The 24,250-nt window shown below is 46.0% G+C and overlaps 1 protein-coding gene and 1 long non-coding RNA gene across 4 annotated transcripts in view; one reads left to right on the plus strand and one right to left on the minus strand.

Annotated features, from left to right (window-relative positions):
* ALOX5 (arachidonate 5-lipoxygenase) overlaps positions 1 to 9,518 on the plus strand; it is a 161,252-nt gene extending 151,734 nt beyond the window's left edge. The window contains exons 14-15 of one of the 3 annotated variants that reach the window (XM_056530386.1): positions 6,166 to 6,341; positions 9,396 to 9,515. In XM_056530386.1, the coding sequence (XP_056386361.1) occupies positions 6,166 to 6,341; positions 9,396 to 9,492 (273 nt within the window). In that variant the 3' untranslated portion in view covers positions 9,493 to 9,515. Of the gene's footprint in view, positions 1 to 6,165; positions 7,795 to 9,395 lie in introns of those variants that run through there. The other 2 variants (XM_056530387.1, XM_056530388.1) reach the window with 2 other exon arrangements.
* The window catches only part of LOC130282298 (uncharacterized), a 98,485-nt gene that overhangs the window by 69,869 nt on the left and 4,366 nt on the right, over positions 1 to 24,250 (minus strand). The window contains exon 2 of the long non-coding RNA XR_008846325.1: positions 12,865 to 12,962. This is a non-coding gene — a long non-coding RNA (uncharacterized LOC130282298). The remainder of the gene's footprint in view (positions 1 to 12,864; positions 12,963 to 24,250) is intronic.

Genomic DNA, 24,250 nt, shown 5'->3' on the forward strand with positions numbered 1-24,250 from the left:
GAGAGGAAAATAAAGGGAAAGTTGTCGAGAAATAAGAGATGTTATATGGGAGAAATAGGAAGGAATCAAGAGCTAAATGATGGAACAAGGTATAAAAGGATCCAGTGAAGAAAAGATATCCTCCATCAATCCCGGTATTAGGTGGCCTATGTGGAGAAAAGAATCATTGCAAAAATGATCCTCCATCAATCATAAGGCATAATTGCAAAATGTCATACTCCCTATTAAGGCCCTAGGCTCTAAGGTTTGAAGTATATGAATCCAAAAGGCTTCTCTGGTTTTCAGCAGTTTGACCCTATCTCCTCACCTCCTAGATCTCCGAACATGCTCTAGAACTTGAAATCTGAGTTGGGCTACTGAATGTCCAGCTGTATGGAAAATGTGCGGTATCGGGAGTAGAAGGTTTTTTCTTCTTATTGTCGATTTGTGCTGTGAAATACGGTCACATATGTGTTGTGTGGTTTCCCCCACGTAGGCAAGGCCCCCCGGACATTTTATTAGATAGACCACAAATGAGGTGTCACACGTAAAGAAGCCTTTGATGTCAAAGGATTTACCTGTGAAGGGGATGTGTAAATTTTTCACCTATCGTTACACTATTGCATTGAGCACAATGCAAACATGGGAAAGTACCCATTTTCGGTGTCTGGAGGCTCAATTGGCGTAGTTTGGATTCAGTCCCAATGTCTGCCTTGTCTAATTTGTCTCTAAAGGTTAGGCGGTCTCTTGAAGCAGGGCAAAAACTGATTTTTAAACTCAAGGACATTAGGATATGCTTGTCTTAATATAGGCCAATGTTTGCGTATGATCCCGTGTATCTTGTAGGCGAATGGATGATACAGGTGTACCAATGGAATTCTGTTCTGACTAGTTTTTTTGCGTCTTGGTTCCCTAATATATGTTTTACGCCTGCACTCCGGCCAGACTCGCCGGCCGTGAGAGTTCTCTGTCCCCGCTGTCGGCGGGGCTGAGATTCGCATCGCGGAACGCGCCTGCATGCGAGTCTCAGCCCGTCACTCACCGTCCTCAGTGTCTGCTTCCTGGTGTCCCTGCAGCTCCGGCGCGTGTGCCTCCGCATTCTAGGGTGCGCGCGCACGCGCCAGAGCTCTTACTCTTAAAGGGCCAGTACCCAATTAATTAAAGTGCCTGCACTTGTACCCTGGTCCATAAGTATCTGCTCCTCCCTGGTTTCCCTGCCGGATCTTTGGTAGTCTATGCCATTGTGAAATCCCATTGCGATTGCTTAGTCCAGTGTCTCAGCTACTGTATACCTGTCCCTTGCTCCCATCCTATATTGTACCTGTGTTCCTGCCCTGTCTGTCTGCCATCTTGCCACCTTCTGTGCCACGCCACCCACCCAGCTACATGCCAGGGCTAGTGACCTGGGTGCCGTCTGCCGCAGCAAGACCATCCCACTTTGCGGCGGGCTCTGGTGAAAACCAGCGGCACCTTAGACTCAGCTCCCTGGCAAGACTCACGTCTCCATCCACACAGGCCCAGAGGATCCACCACCTGCTTTGACCCCTAACAGTAAGATCCGGCCATGGATCCCGCTGGGGTGCCTTTGCCAGATGTCTCGGATCTTTCCACCTTCATGGCCCAGGAGTCACAGCAGTTAGCCCATCAGGCGCAACAACTGAACCAACTTACAGCCATGATGCAACAGCTCCTTACTGCGCAGCAGCAACAACAGCAGCAACCACCTGTTCCTGAGCCTCCTCCTGTGCCTGCAGCTTCTCCTGGGACCAAGCTTTGTTTGTCCTTGCCTTCTAAGTATGACAGAGACCCCAAGCTTTGTGGCACAGTGTTCAGTCCTTCTTGAACTCATGGCGGATCTGTTCCCGACGGAGCGTGCTAAAGTGGCATTTGTCTTACGTCTAATCTCCAGAAAAGCCCTGGCCTGGGGTACTCCTCTCTAAGACCGTAAAGATTTGATCTCCTTGAACCTGTCAGCATTCCTTACAGAATTCCATAATGCTTTTGAAGAACCTGCATGAGCCTCCTCTGCCGAGACGGCTCTACTGAACCTCTGCCAAGGTAACTCCCCTGTTGGTGACTACGTGGTTCAGTTCCGCACTCTTGCCTCAGAACGACGAGGCCTTGTGTGCTACCTTTAAAAAAGGACTTTTCCCTCGAATCAAGGATGCTCTCGCTGCACGAGATTCTCCAAATAACCTGAGCGAACTTATCTATTTGGCCACCCGTATTGATGTATGTTTTGCCGAGAGGCAGGAAGAACTTCTTTTGGAAATAGAACCTGCCCGAACACAGCAATTACCGACTGGCACCCGTGTTTCAACAGCCACCTCTACTATCTACTTTGCCTCCTGCCGTGGAGGCTAAGGAAGTGGACCATTTTCGCTTAACGCAACAGGAATGATCCCGTTGACACAATGAGAATTGTCTTTCTCAAAGAGCTTTCTCAGAGCAGTCTTTCTCAAAGACTGCTCTGTACGTCCTTCACGTCTGGAAGAACGCCCTCATCTTGGTCAAGTTGGAGTGGCATCCCTTGGTGTGAATATTTCCTCTTCTCGCTTGACCACCCCGGTTCAAGTGTTCACCTCTCCCAGGACTTCTTTCATTGCTTCTGCTCTTTAGAACTCCAGGTCCGCTGGTAACTTCATTGGTGCCTCCCTGGTCCATAAATACCGTCTTCCAGTGTCTCGTCTTACCAAGCACTTCCACATCTCTTCTGTAAATGGACAAAATCTGAACTGTATGGTGCAATTTCGCACGGAACCCCTCGAAATGCATGTAGGAAATTTGCATAGGGAGAAAATGTTATTCTATGTACTACCATGGTGTACTTCAGAGCTTCTTCTTGGTCTTCCTTGGTTTCAACGCCATTCTCCACATCTCGACTGGAAGACCAGAGAAATCACTTGTTGGGGACTATATTGCCATGATCACTGTCTTGTTCCTCCTGTGTAGTCTTCTGTCAGATGTAAAGTCTTGAATTTTGGACATTCTTCCTTGCCTGTTGGTCCCCTTAAAAGACGGAAGACTCCTCAACAGAAGCCTGCAAGTTCCTTACAGCCTTTGCCCATTCCTGAAACCCCCTGGTCTAATGTAGTAGGGAACTCTTTGAGTTCCAAAGAAGAGGGGGAGACCAAAGGGGGGGTACTTTTACGCCTACGCTCCAGCCTGACTCACCGGCCGTGAGCATACTCTGTCCCCGCTGTCGGCGGGGCTGAGATTCGCATCATGAGATGCGCCCGCATGCGAGTCTCAGCCCGTTACTCACAGTCCTCAGTTTCTGCTTCCTGGTGTCCCTGCAGCCCCGGCGCACGTGCTTCCACCTTTTAGGGTGCGCGTGCGCACCGGAGGTCTCTGTCTTAAAGGGCCAGTACCCAATTAACTAAAGTGCCTGCACTTGTACTCTGGTCCATAAGTATCTGCTCCTCCCTGGTTTCCCTGCCGGATCTTTGGTAGTCTATGCCATTGTGAAGTCCAATTGCGATTGCCTAGTCCAGTGTCTCAGCTACTGTACACCTGTCCCTTGTTCCCATCCTATCCCTGTGTTCCTGCCCTGTCCGTCTGCCATCTTGCCACGTCTTGCCAGTCACCTTCTGTGCCACATCACCCACCCAGCTACCTGTGTGGACGAGTCGTGCCAGGGGTAGCAACCTTGGTGCCATCTGCCGCAGCAAGACCATCCCGCTTTGCGGCGGGCTCTGGTGAAAACCAGCGGCACCTTAAACTCCACTCCCTGGCACGGCTCACATCTCCATCCACACAGGCCCAGAGGATCCACCAACTGCCGTGACCCCTAACAATATGTTCAGGATATCCTCTATGGTGGAATTTAGTGGACATATTCTGTAGGAGTGCAGTACGTTGTTCAGTATCAGATACAATTCTATTTACTAAAATTGTGAGATTGGCAATGACCGTAGAGTAGCTTGCGGGGTTGGAAACTTGAGAAATGTAAAAGATTATTCCGATCTGTAGGTTTAGTGTAAAGGTCTGTGTGTAGATAGCCTGAGGAATCTATCTGAACTCTTAGTGTCTAGGAAATGACTGACTCTGAGCTATAATGGATTCTGAATTATAGCTTGGGCCAGATAGAATTCAGATGGTTATGAAAAGTGAGTAGGGATTCCAATGGGCCACCTCATATGCAGAACACATCATCTATGTACCTTTTCCAGACTTTTGCATGGCATGTGAATAACTCATTGGTATATACAAAATGTTCCTCAAAATATGCCATATATGTGTTCCCATATAGGGGCGCCACATTGGACCCCATGGCTGTCCCTTGTTTTTTATGTACCTATTATCCTAGAGAGCCACTATTCAGCCACTATGTAAGTTACTATGGATATTATATATGAAATATATACATGAAGGTTCCTGCTTTCTTCCTCAATCGGAATACCTGTTGATATTATGTTATCCTTTTGATATAATTTTGTTGCTGCAAGTGTTACTTATTATCTGACACATTACTGAACCACCGGTTCCTATATATATTGCTCCATAATTAATAAATGCCTGATGTACCATTAAGATATTATATAATTTATGTTCCCACCTAGGAGCATATTATCATAATCCTTTCTAGTATATTTCCTATACCTATTGTGTACATTATGCGAATAAGATGTAAATATGTACTACTACTACTACCACCATGTATATGCACTAAGTATATATCTTGTATATCTTGACATCCATGTCCTGATTTCTTATTTTCTTCATTTTTTCAATTTTGTTTAGTATAATTCTGATAAAGGTCCGGATAAGACCGAAACGTCAATTTTTGTGATGTTATGGATTGTCAAAATAAATATCTTCTAATTCACCAGCAGTGCCAAGTTTGTAATATATTTAGTCAGGGAGGATTAGGCATACACACCCCACAATGTACAACATTTACACCCCCTGACTGTATAATCCCATCAGTAACATGATCACTTGTCACTTCTATTATTCAAATAATGTCCATGCCCATTTGACTGATTCCCTGAATTGTCAGGCAAACTAAAAACCTAAAAATCTCAGGAAAAGGGAGAACTATCAATAAACTGTAAAAAAATAAAAAATAAATAAAAAGGCTTGAGATCAGAGCACCCTGAGCTATTTAATGACAGCAACATCTTTACTTTTTATTTTATTTTAATTTATTTTTTTATTGTCCACTGGTTCTCTTTTAAGAATATAAAGACAATTTTACAATAAAAACTGTTTCACTAAAGTTACTACATATTTCACATTAGTGATCACACAGTTGGAGTACAAAATGGTAATGTTTGCTCCCACAAGCTACATACATATATATATATATATATATATACACATTCCAGCAGGTGGAGCAGCACTCAAGTATTGGTGATGGAGTGCAAAGCGGTGGTTGAATCCTGGCCACGGATTTCAAAGGTATACAGCAAATGGAGACACAGCAGCACTTCCAAGTGGTGATTAATTAGTGGCTTTATTAATCACAGAGTGAATATGCAATGTTTCGGCCACCTCTCTTCACCAAGCATGATGAAGGCCACGAGAGGTGGCCGAAACGTCGCATATTCACTCTGTGATTAATAAAGCCACTAATTAATCACCACTTGGAAGTGCTGCTGTGTCTCCATTTGCTGTATACCTTTGGAATCTGTGGCCAGGATTCAACCACCGCTTTGCACTCCATCACCAATACTTGAGTGCTGCTCCACCTGCTGGAATGTATGTATGTATATATATATATATATATATATATATATATATATATACACATTCCAGCAGGTGGAGCAGCACTCAAGTATTGGTGATGGAGTGCAAAGCGGTGGTTGAATCCTGGCCACGGATTCCAAAGGTATACAGCAAATGGAGACACAGCAGCACTTCCAAGTGGTGATTAATTAGTGGCTTTATTAATCACAGAGTGAATATGCGACGTTTCGGCCACCTCTCGTGGCCTTCATCAAGCTTGGTGAAGAGAGGTGGCCGAAACGTCGCATATTCACTCTGTGATTAATAAAGCCACTAATTAATCACCACTTGGAAGTGCTGCTGTGTCTCCATTTGCTATATATATATATATATATATATATATATATATATATATATATATATATATATATATATATGTGTCACCATTCTATTTCCCCACTATTTCTGGAAAAAGCCCTTTACTATTGTTTATCTTATACCACGCTTTTTATCTAGTTGTTTCTAGGAATGTATCCTGATGAACATTTTGTTGAAAAACCAGTAAAACAAGCAATTGCCAAATTCAGTAAGAACCTTGAAGACATCACCAGTTTCATCCTTGACCGCAACAAGAATAAGAAGCTACCATATTATTACCTGTCTCCAGACAAGATCCCTAACAGTGTTGCTGTGTAAGTTTACTGAAGATACCTGCTGGATCAGCAATGTAAAACACAAATGCTTGTGTAACTAAAACTTAAAGATAACAGTTATCTGACCACTGCAGAATTTTATTTGCTTTATTAACTTTAATTTGCAGTACTGGTGCATAGGTGAGCTAACTGCATTAAAGTTTCAAACTACATAGCTAACTTACTGACTTAAGATTACTATACAGCCCTATGAAGATCATAAACAACATATCAAATATATACCGATAACACAACACATTGTTCCAAATTAAAACTGAACTGTACTACATAAAACTCGGCTTTGTGCATTGGGAACACATAAAATATTGATGATGGTAGATTTTAACTAGTATCGATGTATTGCAATAAAATGTAAATCTTGTCAAAGACCCACATACATGGGTTATATTACAACAAAAATGGTACTACACATATATAACAGGTTACAGTAGTCCTCCAATATACGATGGCCCGACATATGATCATTTCAACATACAATGCTTCTGTGTGTCGGGGCCATCGCAAAAGTCGGGGCCATCACAAGAACGGCTATCCAGCAGCGCTGACTGCTTCAGCTGCCAACAGATAGCCGTTTATACCCACTGATTTAGACTTTTATAATAGATAAAACAGAAATCGATATATGCCTGAGGAAGGAGGCGATCCTGTAAGCCCTCCGAAACGCGTCGCAATAAGCCCTACCCTATCTATCCACGGACCTCCGGGCCTTTTTGTCATACTCTCCTGGAAGGGGATGATGTGAAAGGTAACTGTACCTACACATCTCCCCTAGTGAAGTAAGTTTATCACAGTGACAATCTACAATATTTTGGTTTGATTATTATTATGTTTTATACTGCCTCCGAGCGCTGGTTTTTCCATTTGTTCTTTTCATTTAGACTTTTATGTCACCACCGCTCTGGCCCGTCATTTCACCGCTCCTCTGCTGCAGCTGCCCTGCGCCGTCACTCTTTGTCGCCGTCATCCTGTCGCCGCTCACTCGGCCCCGTCGTCCAATAGGGGCAGCATGAGTGGCGACGTGATGACGGCGACGAAGAATGACGGCACAGGGCAGCGGCGAAGTAGTAATACCACAGCAGAGGAGCGACGAACAGACGGGCGGGAGCGGCAGGGACACATGAGTATAATCCATGGTATGAATCCCTCAACATACGATGGTTTCGACAAACGATGGTCCATTTGGAACCAATTACCATCATATGTTGAGGGACCACTGTACTTGTTATAAGGCAAAAGCTTTACAGCTTTATGTTGCTTCATGAAATCACATTGCACAATGTTCCGTGGAAACAATTACATGCTCCTCAAGAAGATATGGTCAGAAAAGAAAAATAACATTCTGTATTTTATCTTTTTTTAAATTATCTTTATATGCTGTATGTTGAATTTAACTTGGAATAAAAAATTTCAGTAAAATATTTTGTCAGTCTGCAATTCTTTTATGGTGGAGGTTCCTCTATAGTTTTGTATCAATTATTTTTGTATCTATTTAGAAACCCCCTTTTATGAATGAATTCTCTTCTTATCATAGAAAAGTTACATCTGTTAGCAATACGTTAGCGGTATACCGTAACTTGAAGCACCTGAGCCCTCCTGCTTACAATACTGGTAGGGTTGTACTGTATGCGGCAAAGAGACCTTGGGTCCTTTAGACACCTGCCTCTGTGAGCCCCACAGCTACGTAACTACAACCTGGCACCCCATTATGAGCAGACTTTTTTCCTACTCACTTACTATTAGATAATTTACTATATATTGCTGTGAATTCATCAGTTAACCCTATTAAGTCCTGGGTGTGCAATGATAACAACAACTGTTGGAATGAACTTAAAAGGATGTGCACGAGTTCTTCAGTATATACTGTAGATGCACGGTAGCCTTTAGAATAATTTCCTCTGGTATGTTGCATAAATGATGCACTTCTTGCTTACCTAGACCTTGCTCAGTTTGGTATTTGCCCACTTTCTCACGGTATCTTCAGCCTTGCAATATACATATTGGGGGTTATCAAAGTGTGCGCCTGGCAAACAACAGGAACAAGGCATACATGTTTGTACAAACTTCTATTTTGAAACTTTTTCCTTATCTGCACCCCACTCGCAAAGTGGGCAGAACTTTACACAAACAGGTGGGGCTTTCTGAATGGGGGTGTGGTCTCCCCATGTCGAGTTTACTACAATTTACAACTGCTAACAATAAATTGTAGTTGAAAATTATGCCAACTCTCAGCTAGAGTAGATTTTTAAAGAAGATCTGCGACAGAAATAAACTCCCCAATCCTCAGGATAGGGGAAAAGTGTCTGCCCGCTGGGGATCCGACCGCTGGGTCACCCAGTTATCTCCTTTTCAGGGGCCTGTCATGGCTCTAGCTCTGCTCCTCTAATGCGCGTGTTGTACCCAGCTGGAAAGCTGTACAAAACACGCCCACTCCATTAATCTCTATGGGAGAGGAGAAGACACTGAATTTGCATGTCTCTGCCTCTCCCATAGAGATGAGGGGGCGTGTTTTGACCAGCTACTATGCTGGATGCGATGCGTCATTACAGGAGCAGAGCAAGGGCTGAGCCAAGGCCCTGTACAGGAGATTGTGGGGGTCCCAGCAGTCGGACCCCATGCGATAAGACACTTATCCAGGGGGATCAATTTTTTCCGCCACATATGTCCTTATAGGCTGCCACGTGGGCAACGTCTGATTCCCCGGATTAATTGAGAGGAGTTCACATTTTAATAACTTCTGCACAGATGACAGAGCTCGCCTTTGATATAAGATTGGCATATGAAACGCCAGTCTTAGTACAGTGTTCTTTTTCAGGGCAGGCTCTAATGGCATCTTCTTTATAACTCAATTCAAATGCAGCAATCTGTACATATCTGTAATACCGCTTAACAGGAACCTGTCATCCTAAAAATGCTATCTCATCTATTGGCCGCAGGGCAGGAAGAGCTGAGCAGATTGATATGTATCTTTGGTACAAAACAGATTTAGTATAACTTGTAACTGTAATTAAAATATCTGCTTTTTCTATTCTTAAGGGCCCAGTGTCACTCAACGACAGGATCACCCGCGGGCCTGCTAAGCATGGAAACATCAGTCTACATGTGCAATGTAACAGGTTCCCTTTACATATAAAGCAACCAGTGTCCCTGAAATCGTATCTGTAATACATTTACTTATAACTGAGCTCATTGTGATTAATGGTAACAAATATACAAAGGAGGAAACAATTACAAACAAATAATATACTGTTTCAAAATCTTGCAAAAAGATTGCAAATCAGGGCATGGAACTCCCATGTAATTTCTAATATTCTTGATAACTTGCCGGGTGGTGGGTGCAATATTCCTTAATATATATTTTATACAAGGAGGGAATGTATAACACCTCCCAATAACTGGATAATACTGCCATACTGTACTGAATAAAACCACTAAACACAGACCAGTATTCCCTCATACAGTGCCCATATAGTGGTAAATACCAGCTGTACACAGGATCTGTATACAATATAAATGATTATATACAGGACCATACAGAGGTAAATACCAGCTATACACAGGATCTGTATACCATATAAGTGATTATATACATGATCATATGGCGGTAGATACCAGCTGTGCACAGGATCTGTATACCATATAAGGGATTATATACAGGACCACATGGCAGTAGATATCAGCTATACACAGGATCAGTATACCATAAAAGTGATTATATACAGGACCATATAGAGGTAGATACCATCTGTACACAGCAGTGATTCCCAACCACAGTGCCGCGGGATTTTGCTGTGATTTTTTTAATTTTTTTAATATCCCGCCCTGACTTGTGACTGGCGGCACAGGGGAGAAGGGAAGCCTGCGTGAGCACTGCGCGCAAAGCGTCCTCCTCCCCCCTGCGTCCCCTGCATCCTACTGCATCCCTCTCCCCCCTGTGTCCCCCTCCCCCCTGCGTCCCCCTCCCCTTCTACCTTGCAGTGCAGTGAGCCGAAAATGGTGCCCTGGGGCGGAACAAGCTTCAGCTACGCTGGATTCCCGTGCCTGCCGTGGACCTGCAAGCTGCGCGGGCCGGCTTGCTTAAGGTATCGTACCCTTTCCACCCCTCTGTTACCCCTTCTCAACCCTGTCCAAACCCCCCCCATCACCCAGGTCCACCCTCTACCCCCCTGTCACTCATGTCCACGCCCCTGTCATCCATGTCCGCCTTTTCCACCTCCCTGTCCATCCCTGTCACCCATATCCACCCCCCCCCCGTCACCCATGTCCACCCCCTCCCCCCCGTCACCCATGTCCACCCCCTCCCCCCGTCACCCATGTCCACCACCCCCCCCATCACCCATGTCCATCCCCCCCCGTCACCCAGTTCCACCCCCCCCCCCCGTCACCCATGTCCAACCCCCCCCCGTCACCCATGTCCACCCCCCTCCCCGTCACCCATGTCCACCCCCTGTCACCCATGTCCACCCCCCGTCACCCATGTCCACCCCCCATCATCCCTGTCCCCCCTCCTGTCACCCCTGTCCACCCTCCTATCATTCCCATCACCTATGTCCACCACCCCCCCGACACCCATATCCACCCCCCCCCGTCACCCATGTCCGCCCCCTCCCCCCGTCACCCATGTCCACCACCCCCCGTCACCCATGTCCACCCCCCCCCATCACCCATGTCCACCACCCCCGTCACCCATGTCCACCCCCCCCCCCGACACCCATATCCACACCCCCCGTCACCCATGTCCACCCCCTCCCCCCGTCACCCATGTCCACCCCCTCCATCACCCATGTCCACCCCCCCCATCACCCATATCCACCCCCCCCATCACCCATATCCACCCCCCCGTCACCCATGTCCACCCCCCCGTCACCCATGTCCACCCCCGTCACCCATGTCCACCCCCCTCCCCGTCACCCATGTCCACCCCCTGTCACCCATGTCCACCCCCCGTCACCCATGTCCACCCCCCGTCACCCATGTCCACCCCCCGTCACCCATGTCCACCCCCCGTCACCCATGTCCACCCCCCATCATCCCTGTCACCCGTCACCCCTCCTGTCACCCCTGTCCACCCTCCTATCATTCCCATCACCCATGTCCACCCCCCCCCGTCACCCATGTCCACCCCCCGTCACCCATGTCCACCCTCCCATCATCCCTGTCACCCCTGTCCACCCTCCTGTCACCCCTGTCCACCCTCCTATCATTCCCATCACCCATGTCCACCCCCCCTCTCATCCATGTCCGCCTTGTCCACTCCCCTGTCCATCATGTTTACCCCCCCCCCCCGTCTACCCCCGTAGTCCACCCTGTTCCCCATGTCCACTCTCCTGTTCACCCATCTGTCCCTTTGTCACCCCAGTCCACCCCTCTGTCACTGCTGTCCCTCTTTTACCCCCTTGTCACCCTTGTCCACCCCTCTGACCCCCTTTCTCCCAGGTCCACCCCCCCATCCAACCCTCTGTCACCCATGTTCACTCTCCATTGTCCACCCCTCTGACCACATCCTTGTCACTCATGTTCACCCCTCCGTCACCCCCTATGCCCCTGTCACCCTTGTACACCTCCCTACACACCTCTGTACACTCCTCTACACCCCTCTGTCACCCATGTACACTCCTCTACACCCCTCTGTCACCCATGTACACTCCTCTGCATCCATCTGTCACCCATGTACACTCCTCTACACCCCTCTGTCCCCCATGTAAACTCCTCTAAACCCCTCTGTCACCCATGTACACTCCTCTACACCCCCCTGTCACCCATGTACACTCCTCTACATCCATCTGCCACCCATGTCCACTCCTCTACACCCCTCTGTCACCCATGTCCACTCCTCTACACCCCTCTGTCACCCATGTCCACTCCTCTACACCCCTCTGTCACCCATGTCCACTCCTCTACACCCCTCTGTCACCCATGTCCACTCCTCTACACCCCTCTGTCACCCATGTCCACTCCTCTACACCCCTCTGTCACCCATGTCCACTCCTCTACACCCCTCTGTCACCCATGTCCACTCCTCTACACCCCTCTGTCACCCATGTCCACTCCTCTACACCCCTCTGTCACCCATGTCCACTCCTCTACACCCCTCTGTCACCCATGTCCACTCCTCTACACCCCTCTGTCACCCATATAAAAAAAAAAAAAGTGCGGAGCCTAATAGCTTTGTTTGCAGGTTTAACGGTGAAGAATTGTGTGTGGAAGAAATTGTGATGATGGCCCGGACCAGATGGAGAAGAGAAGGCAACAATACAAATTAGAGAAGACGTCATTGGTGAGTTGCTGTATAAAGCAGCACTTTAAACTACATACCCACTAATAAATAGATATAGTGCAGTGCATTTTTTCCCTTTTTTTTTTTTTGCTCGGCAACCTCGGTAGCGGTGCCCCGCGGAAACTTTTTTTTTCTGAGGTGTGCCCCGACCCAAAAAAGGTTGGGAAACACTGGTACACAGGATATATACACCATTTAAGTGATTACAGTTACATCTAGGGAACTTACAATTCTTTTCTGATCGGCAGTATCTTCTTTCCTTTTCTTCTCCAGCCGGCTCAGATCACCATGACAGCTTCTTTCATCCAAAACTCATCTCTTAACATCTGTAGGATGAACATTTGCATAAGTAGATAGCCAGGTAGGTAGCAAACTATGTAGTTAGGTAGCCAGATAGGTAGGTAGGTAACTAGCCAGGAAGGTAGGTAGCCAGGCATGTAGGTAGCTAGGTAGTTAAGTAGCCAAGTTGGTAGGTAGGTAACTAGGTATTTAGGTAGCCAAGTATGTAGGTTGGTATGTAATTAGCTCTTTAGGTATCCAGGTATGTAGGTATCCAGGTAGTTAGCTAGGTAGTTAGGTAGCCAGGAATGTAAGTAGGTAGTTTTGTGGCCAGGTATGTAAGTAGGTAATTAGGCAGCCAGGTATTTAGGTAGCCAGGTATGTAAGTAGGTAGTTAGGAAGCCAGGTATGTGGGCCAGGTTAGGTAGCCAGGTATGTGGGGGTATATTAACTCAATATTTTGCATCAGTATTTGTAAGACAAAACCAGGAATTGGTCCATAGGTTCCACTTCTAATTTTTGCTTACAAATACTGATGCAAAATACTGAACAAACTACTGCCATATGAAACCAGCCAACAATGAAACAGTGAAAGGATAATTCAGTTCAGCTCTTATTTTCATATTGCACATTGTAAAACAGGAGAAACATTGATCGCTTGAGCGTCTGGAGGACTGCAAAAGAAATATCTAATGGGCCGCACGCAGTGGGCGTCCCGAAGCATAATCATGGACACTGTATTTAAAACAAATAAAATAAAAATAAACAAAAGTAAACAAAAATAAATAAAAACATGTTTGTTTTACCTACGGTGTCTGCGATTTTACTTCGGGACCCCCGCTGTGTGCGTCCCTTTTCTTTTGCAGCCCTCCGGACACTCAGGCGATCAGAGTTTCTTCAATGTTGGACCTTTAGCTGATGGCTCCGGGTCGGCGCCAGCTACGGCACCTCTTTAACTAATGCTAATATAGATGTTTGAGCTCTTAGCCCAACATAACCAGGCAAGTGAAATTCCTTTATCATTTACCACCTATTATTTGGGTAACGGCACCAGACAGCACTGTTCATTTTTTTTTCTTTCTTTCTTTCCTGCATACATTGCAAAATAACCACAGAGAAGGAGTGCTGCTATGTTGCTCGGTAATGGGGGGGAACATAGGGGTCTGTGAGGAAGAAGGGACATGAAGACATGGCAGTGTGAGGAAAGGGCATGAGCAGCAGTCTATGTGAGAGAGGGAAAGCCCTAAGCAGTTGTCACGACTCGGCTGGCTGGAGGTGGATCCTCTGTGCCAGAGAGGGATTGGCGTGGACCGTGCTGGTGGACCGGTTCTAAGTTGCTACTGGTATTCACCAGAGCCCGCCGCAAAGCGGGATGGTCTTGCAGCGGCGGTAGCAACCAGGTCGTATCCACCAGCAATGGCTCAACCTCTCTGACTGCTGAAGATAGGCGCGGTACAAGGGAGAAGACAAGAGCAAGGTCGGACGTAGCAGAAGGTCAGGGCAGGCAGCAAGGATCGTAGTCAGGGGCAACGGCAGGAGGTCTGGAACACAGGCTAGGAACACACAGGGGAACGCTTTCACTGGCACAATGGCAACAAGATCCGGCGAGGGAGTGCAGGGGAAGTGAGGTATAAGTAGGGAGTGCACAGGTGAGAATACTGATTAGGCCTGCTGCGCCAATCAGTGGCGCAGCGGCCCTTTAAATGGCAGAGACCCGGCGCGCGCGCGCCCTAAGGAGCGGGGCCGCGCGCGCCGGGACAACACAGACGGGGAACGGGTCAGGTACGGGAGCCGAGATGCGCATCGCGAGCGGGCGCGTCCCGCATCGCGAATCGCATCCCGGCTGGGAGTAATATCGCAGCGCACCCGGTCAGCAGGTCTGACCGGGGCGCTGCGAATGAGAGAACGCTGCGAGCGCTCCGGGGAGGAGCGGGGACCCGGAGCGCTCGGCGTAACAGCAGTAGTCTCTGTGAAGGAAGGGAGGCCCTGTACAGCAGCCTATGTGAGAGATGGGAGAGGGCATGTGCTTAAATCTGTGGGCGCAATCTGACAGGGGCCATGAGCAGCAGTGTATATGAGAGAAAGAGGGACCATAGGTGGCAGTCTACCTGAGATAGGGGTCATGAGTGGCTATCTATGAGAGAGATAGGGGCCATGAGTTGCAGTCTATTTCCAAGAGCCATAACCAGCAGTTTGTGATAGATGGAGGAAACAGGCTATTGGGATTAAGTTCTGGTGTCAAGTTTGTGACACCAGAAGAAGGGTTGTGTATGTAGGCTGAAGTGTATGGTGAGGGTTGTAGTATCACATGACAGGAGTGGTGCAATCTTTTATCTTGATTTAATTTCCTACAAACCACTACTTCAAATAAGCTGTAATCCACACTCAAGGCTCTGAAAAATAATACCACTAAAGCCAGAGTTTATAGAAAACAACTTGTTCTTTACTTCTAGAATAGATCCAAAACAGAAATAACACTTCGGGACAATGCAGATTTGAAACACTTGAGATACACTTTGTAGATTGAGAAGATTTTGGTAATTTGCCACTGTCACAGTCCAGAAGTAATTAAAAGATATTTGACTTGGATATTATATAACTTGTAGATCCCCTGATATTTTGATTTACTTCCCCCTTGTTGCATGTCTTATGCTTAGAGGCTAGGTCTACCCTGAGGGCTTATATGATTCCTCTAGGCATAGCCCAGCTGTTTCTTTACTACACTTGGGATGAAATTTAGTATAGGATTCAAGTCTTGGCTTGTTTCTCTCTTGTGGTTCTTGTGAGACTTAGAGGCTAGCTCTCCCCTGGGTGTTATGTGATCCCTCTTGATGTAGCCTGGCTTGTTCCCCACTGTACTTCACACGCCGCCGGCCCTGCGGTCGACCGTAATCAGTCCCGGAGCGAACACGCTTCGGGGGCTGATTACAAACGGGGTGCCGCGTGCATGATCACGGGCGTCCCCAGCTGCGGGACTCCCGCGATCAGGCATCTTATCCCCTATCCTTTGGATAGGGGATAAGATGTATAAGCACCAGAGTACCCCTTTAAACAGGATGCAACCTTTATGCTTATGCCAAAATGTTGAAGTTGAATGACAACTCCCTTTGAAGGTAAGGGAGCTGCAGGAACATGTGCACTTTGACCAGGGGCAGAGCTAGACTGAACATGTCCTTTTTGGATCCTCTCCTGTCCCTGGAGATTGGCGTGCATCTGGACAGACCTTAGTGTGGTGTCACGGTACCGTATTTCATACTGTACCTTGGTTAGGGGTCCCCAAAGTCAGAGTTCCTAGGAACTGTGGGGTTCAGCTTCCTTAGTCATCCCCTAGTCACCCCTCATATAGTTAATATTCTGCTAAATTATATGTAAATGCTGTATATAATATGTATGCTTACCTGCATAGCGTCGAAGGACCTTAGGTCATGTGACTCGGGTTAGTACTCTATGGTAGGGAAAAGGACCTTTGGAGGTTCATGGAACATGTGATTACCCATAATCCTTTGTAAAGCTGATTGACAGATGGCATGGACCAATCCTAAAACGGCCAGCCCCTGCACATATAAGGGAGTTGCAGCCAATAGTCTCTCTCTTAGGTTGCTGACACTTCATGAGGACAGACCTCTGCAACTTTCAACGACAACTACTAGGCCAAAGCCTGCCGGCCTCGGTCTGAATCTAACAGTGAGTTCTTCTTACAACTTCCCCGCTTATGCTAGCGAGACCTCTGGACCTAAACAAACCCCTAAATCCAGCGGATCTGCGCTTACAAAATCCTACTAATCTAAAGAACTTTCAAAAGTCCCAACCATACGTCAATCTCAGCTGCGCTGTATATAGACTCTGTTATATGGACTGTTCCTGTTATCCCAGTTGCAGAAAATACTCAGTAAAGTTTCTGACAGTTTTCAGCAAAGCTTCTGGTTGTGGACATTGCATTTATTCTTCAAGTCCCTATCGCTCTTGGGAAGGGTGGCGATAGGCCAAGCATCACAGTATTAACCCTCACCCTGGTGTCACGATTGACAAGAGTTAATTACACCCTTGATATACCGCACAGCAACACCCCAACTGCCATTCACCCCCCAAGGCACCACATTAGCCCTCATTGACTGAAGGGGTATGGACATGTGACATATTACCAAAGCTTTTACAGTGTAAATAGACATTTGGGAGGAAAATGTTAACCCCTTACATTCTATGTAAGACTCAGTGCATGCAAAAATTTATTGAGACACAGAAAAATACATTTGCATTGTAGTAAACCTTAAGGAGACAGACTTTAGACCGGACAATATGGAGCTATCTAATCTAGAAAAATATTAACCCATTACACCCGGGCGCAGAGAATATAAAATAACAAAGGGGACTCACCTGCTGCCACTCTCTTGGTGTCCTGGTATCTTGCTCCGGCTGCCATCTTCTTCGTGGTCTGCCCGTGGTCAGCGTGTCACAAAGCTGGTCAGCAAATCGCAGTAGTGTCCCGTCTCGGCCAGTGATAGGCTGGCTAGCGGTTTGATTAATGGTGCCCCAGCGACCAATCCTGTGGCTCAATGCATTACAATGCCGCTCAGTCTATCATCACCTGAGACGGGAGAGAGGGAGGAAGGCGCCTCATGTGCGGGATCAGTAGATCTTGTAGGTGGGGGTAGGGGATGGTAATTCCCAAGCCGCTTACCAAAGTTGGTTGTGCGCCCACACACAACAAGGTAAAGAGCAGAAGAGATGTAGATGCCTGATGAAGCTGCGCATGCGCAGCGAAACGCGTTGCATCTAATAAATCCATTGATTTTACTTGGCTGCCTGATGGTTCCTCTCTGCGCCAGACTAACTCCTGACTCCCTGGTCATTCGGTTTTGAGATCACCTGAGACGGGACATAGCTGCGACCTGCGAAGACCAGGAAGATCTTGGCTGTCGCTGTTAGGGTACATTCATATCGCAGACATTCCGCCAGAGTCAGAGTTATGCCAGCTGCATGTCCACATGCAGCAGGCTCTGCCATAATCTTCAGCAGTGGTACCGCCATGGTGCGCCATCTCAGAGACAGCAACGCAGACCAGTGGAATTCCTCTCAAAGAATAAACATGTTAATTCTTTGTGCAGATGTACTTTCCGCATGCAGAATTTTCTTCGGAAAATCTGCAGAATGGGAAGAGCAGCAGAATCTTATTAATAACAATTCCACCAGCAGAATTTCCGCAGTGTGAACATACCATCAATCTACCCTTATTGGAATAGCCAAATCTTATAAAACGACTCTATAGTTTAAAAGGTAATTGTCACAAAAACCAACTTCGGAAAGTAAAAAATAAAAAAAACAGAACGCTGGTTCTGTGCGACTATTCCTGTGACATTTCATTTAGAACGTTTAATTTTTGGTACCACAAAGTGATCTGATTTACTGAGAAAAAGTTGCAAAAAAGTCGGAGAGCCCATATTTAGAAGAAATCACAGGGCAATTCAACAAGGCCCATGCGACTTTTAATACAATTTTTGCATGGCCTGCCACTGCTCTGTGACATTTTAACAGACGCCCCCTGAGGAAGCTATTCTAACAAGCAAAATTATTGTTGGGGTCTCGGTAGGTTACGGACTGGCACCCTGCTATTTACTCTTTAGTTTGACAGCTGGGCATTTCATCTGGTCTTAGATTTTTGCATATTTGGGCTTTTTTCCTATTTGTGAAGGACCCAGCTGCACTATATACCATATCTGTGTGTGTCCAACCCTCTACCTACCGTATGTCCATTTATGTGTTTTTGGTGCCTATATGCTTTGCCCATTTTATGTTTTTTTAAATTGTGATTTGTGCTGTAATAAAGTATTTTCTTTTGTTAATCAAAATGTTGTATGTGTGTGCATTCTCTCTCTTTGTTGGGTGTGACATTTAAACAGAGCAGTTCAGCAGGCATTCATCAACATCCCTGCGCCATTTGATAAATTTGGCGCTTGGACACCACTTTGCCCGCAACCTTTTTAATCTAAAGTGAACAAAAACCAAGTTCACTTTGGAAAAATGCCCCTTTATATTTGAATATTTCAGACAATTTTGCAGTGATACAAAATGTTTTTTGTTTTTTTTGTTTAGCAAAATGGGGTGATTTTAATTTTTATTATTAGGGAAGGGGCCTATTTATCATTTAAAAAAATGCAATCATTAAATTGCATTCCCTGTAAAATGTTCTCACATACCATGATCTGCCAGGCTGAATCATTGGAGTGACGATCCAGCCTGTAGGAGTAGGGTAAATGACCAAGGCATCTAAGGGTTAATAGTGAACATCAGTGTGATCACTGATGTCTGCCATTAGTGGCGGGTCTCCGGCTGCTATCAGCAGTCTATGAAGAAAGGGCAACCCACTGCGATGTACAAGTATCAGGTGTGGGAATTAGCTGCACAAATGGTAGGCAAACAAGCAGGATGTTGGTGCAAAAACAAAAAACCAACAGGAACATAACAGCTCAGCAGTAGGCTTAACATCAGCCTTTAAACTCAGAACAAACAAAAAAGTGACTGCAGCTTAAAGTCCTTACACAAGTGGTGATTAGTCCTGGTGCAGTGACGCCGGCCTATCTCCGTCCTGATTCCCAGGGCACCTTTGTGTGTGCCAGCTTGTAGAAGAAAATGGCAAACAACTCCTCAGGTTCACAGTCTCCTCACCAGAGGTCTAGGAGTAGCAGACTTTAAAGGCCTCAAGAGGTCCAGTAAAGCCCCAACTGGACTGTGGGAAACAGCCTCCCACCCACACTACTGCCGTTCCAGAATAAGAGCCCATTAAAGCTGCACGGCAGCTATGCTAAATATGCACAGTTCAGTGACCTACTGCTACTGAGTAAAAATGCTCTTTTCCCCCACCAAGCTCCTGGACTTTGGTAGAACATACATAGCTGTTTCCTTGTTGCAACCAAGCTGTATGAAAATGCAGAAACGGACTGCTGGATCTGCCTTCTTGACAACCCTGGAAGTTTACTAGTTGATACAGCAACCTACATGGCAGGTATCTACCTTGCACCACTTCACCTGCTGGCCGCCCACACAGGACCCAGAGACGTTCATGTACATTGCATGTCCTCTAGGGGTTAAAACCAATGCATACACTTTAGTATGAGCAGCCTTTTTATTTATAGAATAATGTAACTTTTTTAATGTTTGAGTCTCTCTCCTTTGACTTTCTCAGATCACATAGTGTACAGTAAAATACTGTAAATAGTGTTTGCGGTTTCCAAACGTCCAGATGGTACAAGATAGTACAGCGCAAGATTACACGCCACCACATCCCTTGTTTATTCTCCCAGCCTTTCATTATGAGATGGCTCTCTATCATTTTTTAGTTTCCTGGTATGTTAATATTAATACTGTGAATATTATTCAATAATAGAATTCGGTTATATTAATAAAGGAAAACTGTAAAACGTATAAGTTCTAATGCAACACACAATAAAGGAGACTTACTAAGCTGCACGAGTGATGTATTTTTTTAAAAGTCGCAGAATTTGTGCAAAAATTGTGGGTTTTGCAAAAAATGTGCAATGTTTTAAAAAAATACATGGCTTGTGCCCAGGGGGTAGGAAAAGGTGTGGAATCACATGGAGGGAGTGCGTTTGGGGGTGTCCTCCTTACATGCGACTTTAGGTCCAATTTGGTATCACAAATATCACAGAAATCTAATACAGCTCAGAGCTAGTTTAGATATCTGTACTGCGTACAAAAGCAGACACAGATCTGCTGGATTTAGGAGTGTGCCTTACAGTAAATGCAGGCAGTGAAAATGGGTGGAGCTCTATATAGGTGCGCCATATGAAATTGTAATAGGACAGGCTGTAGTGATGGTGGTCAAGTTTGTGATTAAAGAAATAGGAATGTGTATGATATATGATGAGGGTTGTAGTATCATGTGGCTTAGTGGTGTAACCCTGTGTCATTATGAAGAATTTATACAACCACTACTTGAATGAAGATATATGTGGGGGAGATTTATCAAAACCTGTCCAGAGGAAAAGGTACCCAGTTATCCATAGCAACCAATCAGATCGCTTCTTTCATTTTGCAGAGGCCTTTTCAGAAATGAAAGAAGCAATCTGATTGGTTGCTATGGGCAACTAAGTAACTTTTCCTCGGGACAGGATTTGATAAATCTCCCCCCATGATTCTTACACAAAGGCCCCAGGAAAGAAAATGTCAAAAGGCAATATTTTTTTTTATTTATTTTTTTTTTTTAACAATTTGGTACTTTACTTTCTTCTTGAGCAGTTCCAAGATTTTTTTGAGACTGGAAAGTAATATCTTGTCACTATCCCTTTCCACTGTGTGGACTTTGTTGTCACACGACTCTACTAGCATATGCAGAAGGTGATTCCCAGATGTAGTCCATCACTAATTATGCCTGGACCGTAGGATAAGGCACCTAGTTTTTGTTGCAATTGGGTCTGCAGAATTTGTCTCCCCCAAATGCTATATTTTTTTCCCTGCCAACAGGACAAGCTAGGCAGCAAACCTGCATGAGGGTGCGTTCACACGCTATTTGTTTTTGCGGGTTTTCCGCTGCGTATTTGAAAGTGAGCGGGCTGTTCTCGGCTGTCTGTAGCGGATTTTCTGCGGCGGAATTTATGCAGCGGATATTCCGCCGCAGTCCCTATTGACTTCAATGGGGCTTGCAGCGGATTTCCTCTGTGGAAAATCTGATGCGGATCGCTGAGAAGAGCCCGCCCCCTTTCAAATACGCAGCGGAAAACCCGCAAAAACAGAGTGTGAATGCACCCTAACGAAGGAATAGGAATGCTGTGGCCTCTCTAGGTTGAAGAGGACCTGGCTGTTGCTGCACCTGAGGCTTCCTTGTATCAACTCTTGAAGACAGATGCAGAACATTGGTTCTTAGTACTCTGGTCTAGGCAGAATTACAGTAACTAGAATCTGGGGCTTGCACTCCTTATTCTGTGAATAGGGGTGGAGCAGGATTACTTTTAGTATTAATAGGCTAAGAGGTGGACCTGTGATTCGGTAGTGACTATACATTAATTTGAACATTGTGTAATAGACTAATGGGTAGGAATAGTTAACCCATAAAATTCAGTGCATACATGTAATACACAGAAAATACCTTTTCAATGTAATAAACACAGAGATATAGGTGTGGTATCCCGGTACAGCACCTGTCCTGTTTCATCCTTAAGTCCTCTCAGGAAGAGTCCCTTAGGTCCATTGGGCTCTCCTACAGGGCTCCCCCCTTGTTGTCTCATATAAATGCAATGTATATTCATTATGTGTACCTATTGTTCATATGTGTAAAGTTGTACAGTTTGTATAACATGTATAGGACCTTCCTTGGTCATGTGACCTACTGTCATGTGATATACCCAGAGTTCCATGGGCACAGGAACCCCAGGCATTAGCAACCAATGGGCTTTAGTATATAAGGGGCTGTAGTCTCTCAGTTAGCTTTCTTATCTCCTGGATCTAAAGCAAGCATAAAGACCTGTATACTGCAAATCCATCTCATCTAGGCCAAAGCCTAAAGAAAAGCAGCCACTTCTAAAACGTGAGTTACAATTCTCTCTACAAATCCAGTGACTACTATTCAGCTAAGAAATATATTAGTAGCACAGTGGCCTGCCTAAATATCTCAATAACTACAAGTCCAAGCAAGCCTGCAGGGTATCCTGTAACCCGGTTGCCTCTGAAGGAACTGCATAATTGTAAAGACTGTTCCCTAAGCATTTCAAGTAAAAGTTCCAGTTTATTCAGAATCCTTGCTATGGACATTCCTTTATTACAAACCGTTTTTGGGTTGGTTGACGGCGGATACCATACCGGAATAACCACATCATGGGTTCACGAACACTAAGGGGTTAACAACAGCTTGCCCCCAGGGTTAATACCACCAGACCCTGCTTCATACTGCAAACAAAACCCCAGTCACCACATAGGCAATAGTGTGGTGTTCTCGGGGGGGGGGGGGGGGGGGGGGGTTAGTAAGAATACATGATCACTTTGTGACACGAGGGCACCGTTATCCTATATATGGTCCAAGCTTGGAGACATCGTCTCCTGGGCCAGAAACGGGGAGTAAATGAACACACCAACCTAAGGTTACAGATAACTGTCTTTACAGAGCTGGGTGCAGATGGTATTACGCATACAGCTGGCTTTAGGTGAGAGAGTGCAGCATAACCCCTTGGGAGCCTTGTTGACTTGCTGGGACTTGTGGTGCTTACACCAAACAGATTTATACTGACTTGTGAGACGGAATCCTGGTAACTAGGGTCCTTTTAAGGTACTAAAGCCTTCTCCGCAGGGGCATGAATTTCCTCCTTGCTGGTAATCCATGCAGGATGATCGGTTGAGAGATTAGATTTGAGCTAGGCCTCTCCTCAGAGCACACGACACACACACACCTTAACCAAACTCAGCTTGCTCTAAACTGAAAAACTCCTCCCCCCACTACACTACATAGGGGAGACTTTAGGGGTTCCCATTGGTAGACAGGGTCACATGGGGTTCACTGCTCTCAATTAAAGGTACAGTCCCATATTAAACTTATATACTGTGACGAACCATCTTGGGGATTAGCTCTGGGATGGTCCTGGTCACTTGCCACGGGACATGTTCCTCAAAATAACACAGCAGACAAGTCTGCTGTACAAGTCTGGCTCCTCGCCAGCTTTATTTCCACAGGTTGCAGGTAAAAACAAAACATAAACAGGAACAAAAATAATGCCCTAGACCGTCTGGTCACTGATTATACATGTAAGCATGCCCTGTCTATCAACTGGTGAGCTTCCCTCATCCAGTTAAAAACCTGTGCCACCTGCAACCTGTTTTACTACCAGTTCACACCCGAACTTGGACCACTCGCAGCACCTTCTGTGTGTTACCTAAACAGGGCCCGTGTGTCTCCCCCTTTAACAGCCAGCATACTGTTTCCCAGGGAGAGCCCCCACTATTCTGTTTCCTTTCCTTTTAAACACACTTTCCCTTCCTGATACCTCATTAATCAGGCCACAGGTGGATTCTCCGGAGTTAGCAAGGGAAATACACCCTTTCCTTGCCACACTGCCACATCCCCCCCCCCCCCCCCCTGCTCAGACCATCGGGAAGGAGCACTTTTATTCAAAAGGCAACTTCCTTTCCTTGGACAACTTTTGTCCCACAGTCTCTGAAGACCTTGACTGTTTTCTTCCGGACTTTTACCAGCCACCAATTGCAAGTCTCTCGGTCACACCTCTCCAGTACCAGGTTCTTCACCCTGGTGTGGGCAGGGTTCTTGAAATTAAGGACAGAGAGGACCGATGCTTCTAAACTTTGTCTTCTTCTTGCTTGCCGGACCTCTGCCTCT

Source organism: Hyla sarda, chromosome 7, assembly GCF_029499605.1.
Source record: "Hyla sarda isolate aHylSar1 chromosome 7, aHylSar1.hap1, whole genome shotgun sequence".
Classification (NCBI taxonomy): Eukaryota; Metazoa; Chordata; class Amphibia; order Anura; family Hylidae; genus Hyla; species Hyla sarda.